The sequence below is a fragment of the Amia ocellicauda genome, chromosome 16, assembly GCF_036373705.1.
Source record: "Amia ocellicauda isolate fAmiCal2 chromosome 16, fAmiCal2.hap1, whole genome shotgun sequence".
NCBI classification, from domain to species: domain Eukaryota; kingdom Metazoa; phylum Chordata; class Actinopteri; order Amiiformes; family Amiidae; genus Amia; species Amia ocellicauda.
The window spans coordinates 9,214,675-9,231,261 of record NC_089865.1 but is presented as its reverse complement, the minus strand read 5'-3'; the positions used below and the strand labels follow the sequence as shown (position 1 = coordinate 9,231,261).

General features: G+C 36.3%; 1 protein-coding gene across 4 annotated transcripts in view; it reads left to right on the top strand.

The window, feature by feature from the left end:
• LOC136711964 (kalirin) overlaps nt 1–16,587 on the top strand; it is a 169,884-nt gene that overhangs the window by 93,115 nt on the left and 60,182 nt on the right. For all 4 annotated transcript variants that reach the window (XM_066688573.1, XM_066688572.1, XM_066688571.1 and 1 more), the window contains exons 13-25: nt 52–226; nt 1,474–1,669; nt 3,054–3,220; nt 7,092–7,211; nt 8,973–9,191; nt 9,915–10,064; nt 11,221–11,335; nt 12,106–12,221; nt 12,416–12,538; nt 13,113–13,295; nt 14,991–15,109; nt 15,329–15,395; nt 15,712–15,821. In XM_066688573.1, the coding sequence (XP_066544670.1) occupies nt 52–226; nt 1,474–1,669; nt 3,054–3,220; nt 7,092–7,211; nt 8,973–9,191; nt 9,915–10,064; nt 11,221–11,335; nt 12,106–12,221; nt 12,416–12,538; nt 13,113–13,295; nt 14,991–15,109; nt 15,329–15,395; nt 15,712–15,821 (1,860 nt within the window). The remainder of the gene's footprint in view (nt 1–51; nt 227–1,473; nt 1,670–3,053; nt 3,221–7,091; nt 7,212–8,972; nt 9,192–9,914; nt 10,065–11,220; nt 11,336–12,105; nt 12,222–12,415; nt 12,539–13,112; nt 13,296–14,990; nt 15,110–15,328; nt 15,396–15,711; nt 15,822–16,587) is intronic.

Here is a 16,587-nt window from a genome sequence, read left to right as displayed (position 1 = left end):
TTTAATGATTTCCCCGTGTGTTGTTTTCTTCCACTTTTTGTCTTGCCACAGGGACTCGGCCATGTCCAACAATAAGATGCCACACAATAGCTCCATCAGCCACATTGAGAGTGTGCTGCAGCAACTGGATGAAGCCCAGGGACAAATGGAAGAGTTATTCCATGAGAGGAAAATCAAACTGGATATTTTCCTCCAGCTTCGTATTTTTGAGCAGTACACCATTGAGGTAAGCGCTGGCTAGCACCGTGAAGGCAGTGGGGTTTAACAAGCAGATGGGGAAACTCTCCCAGGAGATGGGTTCTCCTTCAGCACGCTAGGATAGAGGGTCTCAGCTGGCAACAGGGGGAACAGAGAAGGAGGTGATTCACTATTTGATGGTACATCTGGTAACTGCTGTGGCTTATTAAATAATGCATTATTTCTTCCTAAGAATGGTTGGTTCCTGATGACTTTGATAGATAGCAGTGCATCTTATTTTTTATGGGATTTAATATTACATTGCAATGCATACATTTTAGAAGTCAGGGTAGGTTTGTTGGAGTTAAAATTTATTCAGAACCAGTTTTTGTTACTAATAGTATTTTACTTATTTGAATGAAAATCAGTTTAATCCATGTTATGGCTTATTGGCTTTAGGCATTTAAAATCTTGATGCTGGTAAAGGTTTTATTTTTTTATTGTTTTAGGACATTTCTGTTTTTAAACAGGTTTTGTGAATTATGTACATGATTCACAGCAGAGTTGAAGCTCTCTTATCAAATGATATCTATGGTCGTGAATGTGCAAGCTTTAATCCGCCGTAGCCAGACTGCGGTGTGAAGGAGGGAACCATCGCAGCCTGGCTGTTGTGATTAGCCAGGCGCTGTGACTGGTGTCAGAGCCACTGGAGCGGGGCAAGGGATAAAATGGATAGCAAAGAGAGATCCCTATTATACAAAATTAATTGACCATAACGAACAAATGAAGTGAGCTGTGCAGATAAGGCATAATTAACTCCTTCACACCTCAAATGTTCCTTTTACACCAAATTCATGACTTCTTATGTTTCATTATATATAGTTGTGTATTATTATTATTATTATTATTATTATTATTATTATTATTATTATTATAAGAAGTAGTGGTAGCAAAAGCTGTTAAATTGGTGTTCATTTAGCTATGGGATATTGCTATTTTTATTATATGTAGCAACCATAACTTTGGGGTGGTCTGTGAATAAATATCAAATGAATGAATAAATTAGTATTGTAATAGTTCAAACACACATGTAGATATGATATTGATATTAATTACACAAAAATCACATGGAAGATTACAGATTTTTTCATTAAGTGTTGTACTCTTTTCCTAAACTTTGACCTTAATATGTGTTCATGAGAATGATTACATGATAACTGCATTACGCCATGCGAGTATGAGTAACACCCGTGATCCCAGACCATACAAGTCCTTTAGTGGTGCGCCTTGCTTTAGGTGACCGCAGAGTTGGATGCCTGGAATGAAGACCTCTTGAGGCAGGCCAACGATTTCAACACCGAAGACCTCACCCTGGCAGAGCAACGTCTTCAGCGCCACACTGAGCGCAAACTGGCCATGAACAACATGACCTTTGAGGTCATTCAACAAGGTCAAGACTTGCACCAGTACATAATGGAGGTACAAGCTTCAGGTAAGAAAAAGGGGGACACAGGAAAAGGGGATTATTCACTGTGAGTAATTCTTAATTAATTTGCTATAGAAATGAGATACACCTTGAAGTGCATTTTGTTGCTGTTTTGGATGAGCAAGTAGAGAACTTCGGACAGGCCATGTATTATCCAGCCAGCTGTTTGCATTAAGCAGCTGTAAAAAATACCAGGAATTAGGTTAAAAAGCGGTGCTTTTTCTTCCGCAATCCTCTTACAAGTGCTGTGCCTTAATGTGACATACTGGGATATATTTTAACTGTCACAGGAAAGCTTAAACCTCCCAATCCCCAGTTAACATGCAAACGTGGGATCCAGTGTGAACCACTACTACAGAGGCTCTGCCTACTATGGAGCTTGCAACAATTGGTGTGGTTGGCAGCTCACATCCAGCACCAGAAGGAAATCTTATTCCAAGGAGAATATATTGTAGTTGTGATGTAAATTGTCTTTCTTTTAAAGATATAAAGATATGATCATGGAATGTGTTTTTATTCCTTTCCATGCTGGAGTAGAGCTGCTGTATTATAAGCAATCAGCCTTTTTCTCAATCTTTTTTTTCTGTAATGTGTAATCTATTAATTTAAATAAATATATTTGATTCTGCCATGGTCGGTCCCAGGGCAGCCAAACCAAATTAAACTCAGGTGTAATAATTATCCACACTTTTTATACCTAGACTTAACCATTCAATATCAGCACATGATTTTTGTTTATTTCAAGAGAAGCATAAACCGGTTTTAAGCATTTAAAGAAGTTGGCGCAACAGGTGAGGCTAAAACCATTTTGATTAGTAAAATCTTGACGTTGCCATTACATTTCCTGAAGGGATCCACTGATAACAACATAAAGTCCCTGAGTTTCTATCCACCCCAAAAATAGCCCACTGTCTCTGTAGATAACATATAGCATAGTTCCATCTACTGGAGGACTTGTGTAAATTCATCTAGTAATTAACATTTAAGAAAGCTTTTGTCTGTTGCTGGCTGTTTATAAATGTTATTTCAGCAGAAAAAAAAGGAAGTCCATCATTAATTGCCTGAAACCATATCAGGAGACTAGGCACATACTCTGTTAGACATTTAAAGTTTGGTTAGACATAGAGGCAGTTTGGTTTCCAGAGCAAGACAACCAGTTGACCTGAGCAATAGGAGTTGATAGTAAAATTTAACACCCAAGCCAGCATTCAATAAGTACTATCTGGTTATGTCTGCATGCATATTTTAGTTTAATTTATTATTCTGTTGAAGCCTGAAGAAATGTCTTTCTAACTCCTCACTCATGCTCAGTCTATAAGAACTGCACAAGGATATTTATATAGGTATTTTCCATTGTAATCCATAATCCATTGTTTTTCTTTCTCAAAAGGGATTGAGTTGACGTGTGAAAAGGAAGTGGACCTGGCCACACAAGTGCAAGAGCTGCTGGAGTTTCTTCACGAGAAGCAGCACGAGCTGGACTTGAGCGCTGACCACACTCAGAAGCGGCTCGAACAGTGTCTGCAGCTCCGGCACCTGCAGGCCGAGGTCAAACAGGTACACACACCGGGAAGAGCCAGGGCACTGCTTGCCATGTGACCAAGCGGATTATCAAATAATACTGTCAAGTATGCTTGCTGGGGTTACTGAAAACCTTATAGATCTGATTCCAGTTAACAAGAACACAGAGGACCATTCCGTGAACTTGCTGAGCACATTAGCTCAATATTTTATCAATATTTGGCTCGCTGTGTCTGGTTATTGAGCCACGGGCTGCTCTTTCAATATTTCTTGTTACATGAAACCGATCTCCATATGGTCTTATGCCTTACAAGTAACCATATATGGTTTCCATTACTTTATCCAGTTTAATTTGTATTAATAATAATAATAATAATGTTCCAAACAATGGCTGACAATTTGGAAATGGCATTCGATATTTATCTTACGTTCTGTCCTGCAAAAGCATCAGCAGGGCATACATTGAATGCTTGCATGTTTTAAGGCAGTATATTTTTTGCTTTACAAATAAATAGAAAAACCCTACTGGTTAAATATTGCAGTTAAACAAATAAACAGCATTGGCAAAGGAGAATTCTCTTACGGTAATTGTACATGATATTTGTTAATGGTATAAAGGTTGAAAAACAGAAACAGTGATTATAATAAGTTGAAAAAAAAAGATATCCATTATCTAATTTACTGTTGATTCTACTGCACTTATGGAAATGCATGAAATAGTAGCTCTTTACTTTTGTTATGAAGGTTTCTGTTTTAAACCTCAACAAATAGAAACATCCAACCTAAAACCAGTATCTTAGCTGTGATGACACAGTTAATTCTTTGTCTGTTACAAAGGCCTGGTTATTGACTGTCCGGTTGTAAAGACAACTGGTCAACACAGAATTAATTTACAGCATTGATCTCTGTTATTTCGTATATGTTAAACTGGTCATAATTCACTTTAAATGACTGACTATACTATTTTTAGATCTGTATTTTACAGTCTCTTGACATTACGTTTAATATATTTAATTATTTCTCTATTTTGTTGAAAGCAGAAAAATAGGTTTTGAATATGGTGAGAGAATAAATTAAATAAACAATGGGCCAGATTAAATCAAAACTTTGACCCACCCGCTAATAGAAAACTACAGAACTGTACTCAGTTGCGGCTTCATTTTTAGTAAGATGCCACTTTCTTCTAATTATAAATGTAACCGCTATTATGTACGGGTTTGTAATTCCAATGTTTATGTCTACTACACAGTGAAATGAATAGATAGAGCAAAACAAAATATTGTTTCTGTCTCCATATATATTAAAAGGACTTGCAAATCTAAATGGCAGTTGTAGTAGATTCCTGCTAGGAAGTGGAATCTGTAAAATCATCTCCTTATATAGAATATTATTATTAAAGTTCAAATGAATAATTCAGACACGGATGCTGGAAAGCCATTCATTTATTTACTATTTTTGGAGACCAAAAACGGAGTCAAATAAATACACTACAGATCGTCACTTAATAATTGATGAACTGTGCTAATCTGCCGTGGGGATTGAGCTGAATAGTGTAATTTCAAATGCCTTGCCTGTTGCCACACTTGCCGTGCCACTGCCAAGCAGCCTCTTCCTGTCCAGACATTTTGAACAAAGCATGAGCTCGATTTCTTCTATTCATCAGTTCATGTTTTATTGCTCCAAAATGCTGCCTCGAGCAATGCAAATACTACATTCAAAACAGATGGGGAAAACAAAATCTAGGTTTGCTTAAGGCATCTAAGATTCAACCCAACTACTTTTCTATGTAATTTACATTATGACCTTCATATCTCAGCCATACTTGGAATAATTTCATCAAGTTTGTAATCAAAATTAAAACAGTAACCAGCGAGACCAATTGCAGAATGCCTCAGTATTGCTGTGGGACTGAGGAATAGAAAATGACTTGTTGTGAAAGGCTTTCAACGACTCTAAAAGGTGCATGGAAAGATGAAGCTGAGGGGATCTTGATGACATGCAAACTAAAAAAACTATAACATGGAGTATCATGTACTGTACATCCAGAAGCTTTTCTTCCCCAGCCCACTTTAGCTTTATCTCCGAACAGACCAGAGTCAAACCTCAAGAGCTTCTCACCATTCAAAGCTAAACTGGCAGGAGGTCACACGTTCCATTAAACATACACAACACCTATTTCACTGTGACAGCAGGGACCACTTTGCTATAATATCCTGTGTGGGGATGAGTAATTGAAGAAACTGGCTACTCTGTTGTAAGAATTCTCAAGGAGCTGTCATTGAAAAGAAAAATCGTTATCGAATTTGCGTTAAAGAAAATGGTCTTAACAGTCCCCTGGTACATTATCACACATTTGTGTGCATTATAATGACTGGCTTATAAAATGATCCTATTTAGGTACCTTTTGGTTGGAGTGAATATATTTTGCACACTCTATAACAGCCTAGGTTATGTTTTTATTTAAGTTTGTGGTGTGCTCAAGATAAATGAGGCAGAAGTCAGCAATTCTATTTTGTATTATGTGGACATTTCAGCCTCATACAGATGAATACACTGTACGACTCCCAAGGGGCGACTTTGAGTGGTTTTATACTGTAACACTTACAGTTATGTCACTTTTGATGACAAAAATGACAGCATCAATTAATGTCTGGTGGTTAATAGGAATATGCTAACATTTTAGAAGAAAAGCTCTGGAAGTTATCTTGAACCTCCATGTGCTTTATTTTAAATGCTTTTTATTAAAAAATCGATTTAAATTACAGTATTTTTAAAATTGCTATTAGTATTAGTATTCAGTATTGATATAGTTTCTAAAATAGATTTAAAAATGAATGATTGATATATATATATATATATATATATATATATATATATATATATATATATATATATTATACTTCAGTATGTATTTATTCTGAATCTATTTTCCTGTGTGTCTAACTGTTAAACATCTGAAATATGTGGGTGATTATCTCCACAAGGAACATGTGCATATTCTTTTAATTAGAAAAAAACATCCATTTAAACTAAAATACAAATTTTATATAAAAATAAATAGGTCTAATTAAAATGGCCATTTAAATCAATGGGGGAGTTTACACACAGTGTTATTACTTGTGAAATTGTGATGCATGTGCACGTTCAGGTTTATGTCCCAAAAAAGAGCCACAGAGAAGGACATAAAAATGATGAAAACACAGGAACGATATGCCCATTTCCACATGTAAATCTGCATTTCATGTGCAAACGCTATTGAAATAATCGTATATCCTGAAATCACTCCATTATAAAAGTGTAAGATAACTGGTCAGTTTGTTATGGGTTTCAAGAGGTTTCACGGTTAGCACTGGTGTATTTCACGTTAATGGTAATGTGGAAAGCTCTCCCTCCCCCGATTATAATTATGCTCTTTGTATCTGTTTTGGTCTGTTGTGCACTGTTCAGGACTTTACATCATGTTGTAAACCTAACTTTATAAAACCACCCTTTCTGGGATTTTTACTGCAAAAACAGCACAAATGCTGTCTGTATAGCTAATTTGCATATTTACACCATCCTTTGCCCTTCATTTGCATAAAGTCGGGTTAACAGCTGCTCGTCCTGAGTGCAATAAACTAAGACCATGTAAACCCGAGAAGGAGAGTCATTTAATCTTAGACTCAAGCATATTGTCTCTAGTAAGGTTACACGCTTGTAAACTCAGCCAATGTTATATTATGGCAGTTATTTCCTGCTATTGATTAGACTGCAAGAACATTGTCGAGTAAAGGAGAACAAATGGGCATCTTTTGTCTTCACCATACCCCATTAAACTGAACCATTAATTATCAAGCAGTCTCCACAATCAGACAGTTGAATTCCCTCCTAACCCATGGCTCTTGTGTCTCATGTGTCTCCTGCGCAGGTGTTAGGTTGGATTCGAAACGGGGAGTCCATGCTCAGTGCCAGTCTTGTCAACGCGAGCTCCCTGTCAGAGGCCGAGCAGCTCCAGAGAGAGCACGAGCAGTTCCAGCTGGCCATCGAGGTAATTGCTATAATAAGGCTAATTGTTTCAATACGCATTGCCATAAAAAGCCTGTATATTGACATGCAACAAAGGATTAATATGTTGTTTTTAAATATATATAATAATTTAATTTTTCAGAAGTGTTTTTTTTTTTTTCGTGATGTAAAACTACAGTGTAAACATTACAAAATTGCAGTTTTCAAAGAGGCAAGTTAGGAATCTTGTGTGGAAACTGAGTATGCTTTTTATGTACTTCTCCTTTAAAACTGAGCCATGGGCATATCCATGACATGAGACAGTTCTGTTTAATCTCAGGGATTTCTGCAATACATTTGAATGAAAAATCTTTTAAACAACTATGTTTGTGACCTTGAATTTTGTAAATACAGGACAGAGTTACATAATGTAATCATCTTAATGCAATCACCACTGCCTCCTTGATACAGAAGAAATATAATGCTTTATAATCAGGGGTAGAGCTACAGGCCTACCACTTAATGTCTGAGATTTGAATACAAAATTAAACAAAATCAAAAGGGACAGAACATTTGAAACACTCACTTCTGTATCAAAGCACAGATTTTTGATTTAAACTTTTTTAATTTTAATATCAGTTCTTAAAAATTGAATTAGGGAGTTAAGTGGTCACTTAGATTTGATATCATGTTAACAGATGTTAAGGTGACAATCTAGATTCCTAAGTATTGTACTGGAAGCAATTACAGAAATAAACTGCTCCAAGAAATCAAATGAGAGTTAGATTTACTGTTGTTATCCTCAATATTTTTAAGCAGTATGTTTCACTGCTGTCCTTTATTAACTTTAAACAGCGTTTTTGTAAGATATTTCTAAGTTTAGCCTCATATAATTAAGCTCGTAGGAAAGCCAAAATTCCTTGTTTTTTTGCATAATGGCAACCTGTCTGATTATCCTGTTCTATTTCTGTCCAAACGAAAGAAGTAACTGGATAAATGTACGTTGATTTAACCTGGATAAGAAGTAGTAATTAATCTTTTTATTTATCGCATTACTGAAATAGATACATTTTTGTTTTGTTTTATTTTAAGTGAAAATGTTTTTTGTAAAAATAAACAAAATATATTTTTCTACTGAAATGCCATCTTGGTAAAATATGTTTGACTAAAGTTTGAATGAAAACTGATGATAACTGATGATGAATTGAAACGGTTTTATGTTAAGATTAGTATTACAATTAATATTAACATTATACATATATAATTGTAACCCCTGAGTTCCTAACTCTGTCTGTCTTCAGTGTATTTAACTTTAACTGAATACTGGCAATAATCTGAAAAAAACTTGGCAGAAGACTTTCACTCCAGTAGTTTCCTGATTGAGCTACATTGATTAAACTTGTAAACTGTATTCAGTGCCTCTTAAAAAATGATCTGTTGCCTTCTCTGTGCCTCTGCTCAGTCCAGTGACCTAAGAGCCATGCAACTATCTGACAGCAAAGCAGTTTCCAATAAATTAAGGGTTACAATTAAATGAAGGGACTCTATTAAAAACAAAACAGACAAATAAGCAAAATCAGACAAAACACCATAAACAAATTCAATGACTGAATGTGTGTTCAGTATTAAAACATGTTCAATATATTTTCTCTAACTTTGATTTATTTTATTATTCTTATCTGCTGTGTGGCCGACAACAACACTTACCATTTTGTTTGATTTCTTACATTCCCCATGCCCACACCTCACCTGTGTACCATGTGCTGGCATTTCTGCACAACCGTCACTCTTCCGCCCCACACAGTCCCTCTTTCACGCCACTTCTCTGCAGAAAACCCATCAGAGCGCCCTGCAGGTGCAGCAGAAAGCAGAGGTGATGCTCCAAGCGGGGCATTATGACCCTGATGCCATCAGGGGTTGTGCGGAAAAGGTGGCGCTGCACTGGCAACAGCTCATGCTCAAGATGGAGGACCGGCTTAAACTGGTCAATGCCTCCGTTGCCTTCTACAAGACCTCAGAGCAGGTGAGTGGCATCAGTCTACCCTGTGGGAAAACGTTCCCACACATTCAGTGCACATCTTACACTTTTTTCTGTTAAGTACAAAAATCCCACTGCATTCTTATGTGCTCTCAAGTACAGATGTGTTCATATTTTATCCTAGGTTTCCTAGGTGTCATTAATCTCGTTAATAGCGAATTTAAAGAAAAGGGTTTTTGAATTCCATCTTATTTATTCCGCATACATTCAACAATAATAATAATAATACAAAATTAAGAAACTCATGAGTTGCTTAATAGAGTTCTTGCATGCTTTTTTGAATTTAATGTCTATTTATACAGATCTTTGCACCAAATCAATGTTTTGTAAAATCATTTACAAATTTTGAAGTATTGAGTAAATGTTATGTCAGCATCAGGCAAATATGTTCCCTGAATCAAAGATTTATGGACATTTATGGACAAAACCTATTATGTGTTCTGTCACCTGTGATTATTATTTTATTTATTAACTTTACACAACTGTCAGATATGTCAGTTTGCCTGCAGAGATGCCTGTATGTAGTCTGTCCCCAAGAGAGACGTTTGTGTGTAAGACTGAATGAACTTGTCCCTTAGTGGCAAAGTCTATTAACATGTTTTATTGTCTGGAAGAATTAAGTAAATGTATTGTTACTGTATACATTACAGAGTTTATTACTATAACTGAAGTACAGTTGCAATTGTATTGCTTTGCTGATCCTGATAGGTGTGCAGTGTGCTGGAAAGCTTGGAGCAGGAGTACCGCAGGGATGAGGACTGGTGTGGAGGCCATGACAAACTGGGGGCCAGTGCTGAGTCAGACCACGTCATACCTCTGATCAGCAAGCACTTGGAACAAAAGGAAGCTTTCCTGAAGGTATAATGCTTCATGGCTCTCACATATGTGACCATTAAGTGCACACAGTTACCTTACGTATCGGGTTTGAGCATTAAGCAGTTAAAAGTTTAAAAATGTTTAAAGATGTTTTAACAATACAATAACAAAACAATACATATTATGCATTACATGTTAGTTTTTTCTTAGATGAAGAGTGCCTAACTGTTGTCTTTAGAACAGTTAATAATTATTTAGATTTTCCAATGCGTAAGCTGCTTTTTTCAATAAAAGTTCCTCCCTCTAACTCAAGTTAAAACATAATAATAATGGAGCCAAATTTCACAGACTTAAGAAACCAGTCTCCGCAGACAGGATGTTTTTATGCAGTGTTCTCTGCACAATCATTTATTTTAAGCACCAGTTCACAGCTATGTGGGCCATGGTGGGGTCCCTGGTGTGACCAATGTCAGTGTTCCTCATGTCTGTACTTGACAGAGCAACCTTGCTATTTAGCCACTGAGCTTCTGAACCTCAGCTCCTGATTATATATAGTCAGAAACATTTGGGGGCTGCTGTCTGTTGAAACTCCTAAATCGGAATCCCCCTTTTAAGACTTACGCATACTAACATGTGGTTATTGTTTTTCTGCCAGTAAGTTGTTATGACTATTAATTTGGCATGGCTAATATCTACACTACACAATATCTAAGCATTATTACATTTTCATGCTAGCTATGCTTGTTTAATGTCAAAATCATTTTGAAAACTGCAGGACTATGAAACCAACCCTACACAGTAGTTATTTAAGGTGACACATAAATCTAAACAATTTAAACAGGGGAATATTACCAAAATGTACATTTTGAAATACATTTCGTATAATGGGTGGGATATTTCTGCCTGGAAGTGTAATATTACTTTCCTATATATGTCATAAACTTGAGGAAACCATGCTTTTAATTTTTCTTCAGTGGTAACATTACTGAAGAGTTAACGTTAATGAGGTTTATGTATAATGCATCTGGCACAGGGCAACAGATTTAAGCAACAGTTAAGCCCATGGTCATACCAAACTAACTGAATTAGGTTTCAATCTTGTTTAATAATGCACATAAAATTATAAGACCGTGAAGATTAATGTCTCTTAAGTCTGGTGTGACCATGTTTTAATAGACGGTAAAACCCTCTTTGGCAGGCATGTACATTAGCAAGGAGGAATGCAGAGGTATTTCTGAAGTATATCCACAGAAACAATGTCAGCATGCCTGGGGCAGCAAGTCATACCCGTGGGCCTGAGCAGCAAGTGAAAGGTTAGTACATGCATTTGTTAATACTGTTTCCTTTGGTTCACTCTTCTCTTGTGTCATGAAATAACAGCATGATTCTTGATTTTCAGGGTCCTTTATTGTCTGCTTGCAAAAGGCAAAGCATAAGTAAGGAGAGAAGTAAGTGAAATAGAGACTCTGGCCTGATGAAATTCAAACCTCATCCCACCTACCAATCGTCAATCACAAATGTGTCAATTGATGGTGGCTTCTTGCTTCTAACCAATGGGGAGCTACCATCAAGTATTGGCGATTGGCAGGTGGGTTGAAGTTTTGATTAAATCTGGGCCTCTGTGTCCATCTTTGGCATTGTGACTATATAGCACCCCAACTGGCACGAGTCAGTGTGGGCTGTTGTTGACATACCCCTGTGAAATCCTGGTAAACCCACTTCCCAGGGCACCCAGTGTCAGGAATGGCCTGCAATGTTCAGATCAGGATGGTTGATCCCAATTTTAATGGCAATGCTGCCTCCATAAGTAAATGGCAGCACTAATCCTCTCATAATTCCCTAGTCTTATGTTCGCTTTTAAACTTAGTATCTGTTTACTTATGTGCAGACTCTCTCTCTGTAAAACAGATATACATATCTGTGTGTATATGAGATGCAGAGTGGAGGCTGGTTGTGTATATGTGTCAGGAATGATACAATTTGTAATTTTAAAATAACTTGATGACCTCCAGCTTTATTTGCATTATTAATTTATTTTGTATGAAGTGAAACTGTGGAATGACTTATTGTTGTGGACTTCCAGCTATTCTGAATGAACTGCTCCAAAGAGAAAACAGGGTCCTGCACTTCTGGACAATGAAGAAACGAAGGCTAGACCAGTGTCAGCAGTATGTCGTCTTTGAGCGGAGTGCCAAACAGGTAATGGTCTTGGTTTCAGGCCAATTTGCAGAACAAGGGAGTTTTTTTAATCACAAATTATAACATTTCTTTACATCGAAATACTTGTGCTCCTCTCCATATACTATATATTATTGTGTAGTGAAATAATGAAATCATGAAGGGAACATGCAAAGATGAGACTTCAGACATTTTGTTTTGACTTTTGCAAACAGGCCTTAGACTGGATCCAAGAAACTGGCGAATATTACCTCTCCACTCATACTACCCCTGGGGAGACTTGTGAAAAAACTCAGGACCTCTTAAAAGAATATGGAGAATTTAGAGTCTCAGCCAAGGTAAGAAATGTACAAATAGTGTTATATGGCTTGTACATCAGTGCCATGTATTTAACATTTTACAACAATTTGCAGTGATTTGTTTGCTGTTGTTTTCTGCATTACAATAAACCTTTGTGTTGAATTCTCTTAAATAATAAAATAAAGTTATTTATCAAAAAGAAGAGAGGAAGTAGACATGCGACTGTAGTGTATTATATCATTATAAATGATCAAATAATGTGGTTTCTACATTTACATGGCATGGAAAATATGAAAATTCTGTCCTGGATATTCCTAAATTATATACATGCCATATTACTGGTGAATTGTCAGAATCAACTGTGATCATTTTAATTGTAGTTATCCAGCTTTTACTAATACTGTGATATTTTGGTGATTTCTATAGACTTCATAAAAATGGGAAAGTATTATGAGCCTGATTCTATGAGGATTATTATTAACTAAGTTCTGAATAAGGGCACAGGTAAAATAGTTATATTAGACTGTAATGAAATTATGGATTTCTGTGCAATCTACTTTGAAAGCTCACTTGGAGAAAGATCATTTGAGCACAGTATATGTTTTGCTTTAGCAAACCAAGGAGAAGGTGAAGCTGCTCATTCAATTGGCTGACAGCTTTGTAGAAAAAGGACATGTGCATGTTAACGAACTGAAGAAGTGGGTCACCACAGTGGACAAGCGCTACCGTGATTTCTCACTGAGAATGGGGAAATATCGCTCCACCTTGGAAAAATCTCTTGGCATCTGTTCGGAGGTAAGACTTTACTCTTTAATAGTGTCTTCAGCAGGGCTCTGCATTCAGTTACTCTCCCCTGGCTTTAACTGAGGCTGGAATGAAGTATACTGAGGTTTGGATTCAGAGTGTGCCAGTCCTCATGAATATAGATGTCTATTTGCGTATGAGAAGTATTCTCTTTTATTTGATTTCTCTAGACTGCAGTGGCCCCTTATTGCTGATAAGGCCACAGCAAATACATCTAGCAATACGGATCTTAAGAGAATGGATATATTTGAAAATATTGCACAGTTACAATTTGACAACTCAATAACATACCCTGGAATATTATGTAATGCAAATGACCTCTGTTCATTTTGAAAACACCATTTTCTATGCAACACAAGGCTTCCTTTTTTCTTTTAAAATACAGTAATTACTTGGAAATCTTTCAGCAGAATGAAGCACATTTCAATGTGCATTTTAAACATCTTTCTGAACTGTCATTACTAATTGCATGCTTCATTTTAAAACCCAAATTATATTTTTCTGATCTCCAGCTTCTTACTTCTTACACATTTTAATCAGGAGTTTCCACTGCTGTTGTTTTATTGAGTCCACATTTTCCACCTGGAGAGCTCAATCAAAAGTTCAGAAGTAGAGTTATTTAGAAAACTAGAAAGATACATAATGAGATTCATCCTGAATCATAACTAGTTGATTTGAAGGGAGGATCCCAAAATTGAAATTGTTTAAAGGGTCTCTGTCTAGCAGATAAACTGTCAAACAACACCAAGAAGGCACCAATCTGCAGCATCTCTGTTGGACAGAGTTTATTTATAGAAATGGCGGGGCTAAACCCTTAGGACCCAAGGGAGTGACAAGAGGAACTGATAAATTCTCACACCACTTAAGCTGATGTTTTCCTGTGGCTAATTCTGCATCTGATTCCCGATTTTCTATTACACAATGGGATAATTTGCAAAGGTTGCCATGGCACAGAATTGTTAAAAAAAAGAAAGAAAGAAAGAAAGTATTTATTATTGTTACATATTAATGTCAATGAGCAGGATGGGATCACATTTCTTTTTATATACAATATACAAAGAAAATAAATCATGAACAAAACAAAAATATTAAATAGTTATTGAATAATTTATAATTGTATTAGATCCATCGCTTCTTAAGTAATTAATGAAAGATATTTTGTTTGCCAGTTGTCAGGACACAACATTTACAATGAAGATAAAACACATATTTTAGCTTTCCCCTTGAAAAGCATCCATACAGCATGGCCTACATTGACTTGTGCAGGGACTGGTGTGCACAGGAATAGATGCAACCTTCCCCGTAGCTATCTCTTGTCAATATGCAGTCAGCAGGGAGACTTTGGCTCAAGCACTATTTTTCCTTCTATTCAAAGGCAACCAGTGGCCTCATTAAAGAGCAGAATGACTCCCTATCACGATCATGTTACCTTGCTTTGGGCTAAACAGAGACTGTAGCCCATGAGGGCTGAGGCACACAAAAAAGTAATAAAATCTGGGGTCAGTACTAAACTACCTGCTGTACAATGAAAATTGCATCCTTTATCTTAAAAATATACTTCAGCTGTATTTTATCCACTTCTTCAAAGAGGAGAAAAACAAATCTTATTTTCATCAGTTATTATATATGACCTAATGCTTGGGGAGATGTTGATGGGAGCTAAAAAAAAATCTGTTTTATTGGTAGGATAATAAAGATCTAGAGCTGGATATCATCCCAGCCAGTCTCACTGACCCTGAGGTTAAACTCCGAGATGCAAACCATGAGGTCAATGAAGAGAAGAGAAAATCTGCCAGGAAGAAAGAGTAAGTTGGGTTATTTACATAAAAACAGAAGTGCCTTAAAGATATGATCTAAACATATTGAATGTATGGCATTCATATTTTTCTAAACACCGTTGTCCTACATTTTGACCATCATCAAACTTTTCTTTTGTTAATTTTGCTCCAAATTGCAAAATAAACATGGTCAGTGTCAGTGTATATTTTCCCCACTTTAAACATTCTTTCCCTCTTTTTATCCAGGTTCATAATGGCTGAACTTCTTCAAACTGAAAAAGCTTATGTCAGGGACTTGCATGAATGCTTAGAGGTGAGCAGTTTGTTTTGTGAGTAATTATTATTGTGAATGTTGTATTTGAAGCATTAACTACGAACACATTTACAGTTTATACCAATATCAATATTTTGAAATTGTGTTTGAGTAAATATATGTATGTACAGAATCTGAACTTTCAGATTTTATTTTCTGTGTTGTAGCTGTTCCTTTACTAACAGATCTAGGGGACACTTACATTTTTGTAGTAATAGATAATGTTAGGGGGAAAAAACGAACAAAACAAGGAATGCATGTTCAATAAAAAAGGCAAGTGTCTGTTATGTTTCATCGTGTCTTTTCCTTTGTTTAGACCTACCTTTGGGAGATGACAAGCGGGGTGGAAGAAATCCCACCAGGAATAGTTAATAAGGAACATGTCATATTTGGAAATATTCAGGAAATTTATGATTTCCATAACAAGTATGTGAAATATATATAAGATTTTAATATGTTAATGTAAAAAACACATATGTCCTGCTGGAAACAGTACACCTGAATCGTGCTATAAGACATTTCAGAAATACGTTTGACAGGTGCAGTATGTAACAGAAACAAACAATTGCTCAGAAATCAGCTGTAAAGAAAGGAAAACACCTAAACATTTGAAGTGAAGCGGATTAGACAGTATTATTATATGATTTATTTATTAATAGATGCCCTTATCCAGGACAACTTGCAGTTTACACAAGAAACATTTGTGCATTTTAACAAAAATGCAGTAAAAGAGTCAGTACAAAATACAATAGGCATACATCCCAGTACAGTGAGCTAACAAGTGCAGACATAATACAGTTAAGGTATGTGCCTGGGTATGTGCTAAAGGATGGGGTAGGCATAGGAGAAGCTGCAGTAAAATTATATAAGTGCAAACAATACATTAGTAAGCAGGAGCATAAGGAACCATAGTTTAATTAAGTGCACAATAGCAAGAGTGCTGAGCCGCCCAGGAGATCAGGCTGCTGTATTACAGATATATTGAACGCCTGCTGCCTGAAACTGACAGAATGACCTTCAATCAAAAGATGTTCATCGTATCAAACACATTAGTTAAGCATATGATATATATGTCACTGAGGTCCAGACAACAAACCTTTCTGTACACTTGCTAATATTGTTTACAGTGAATTGTTACTGATCTATATATGTTCAGTGCTGTTGAAAGCCTCTGACTGATTGTTTTTCTTCC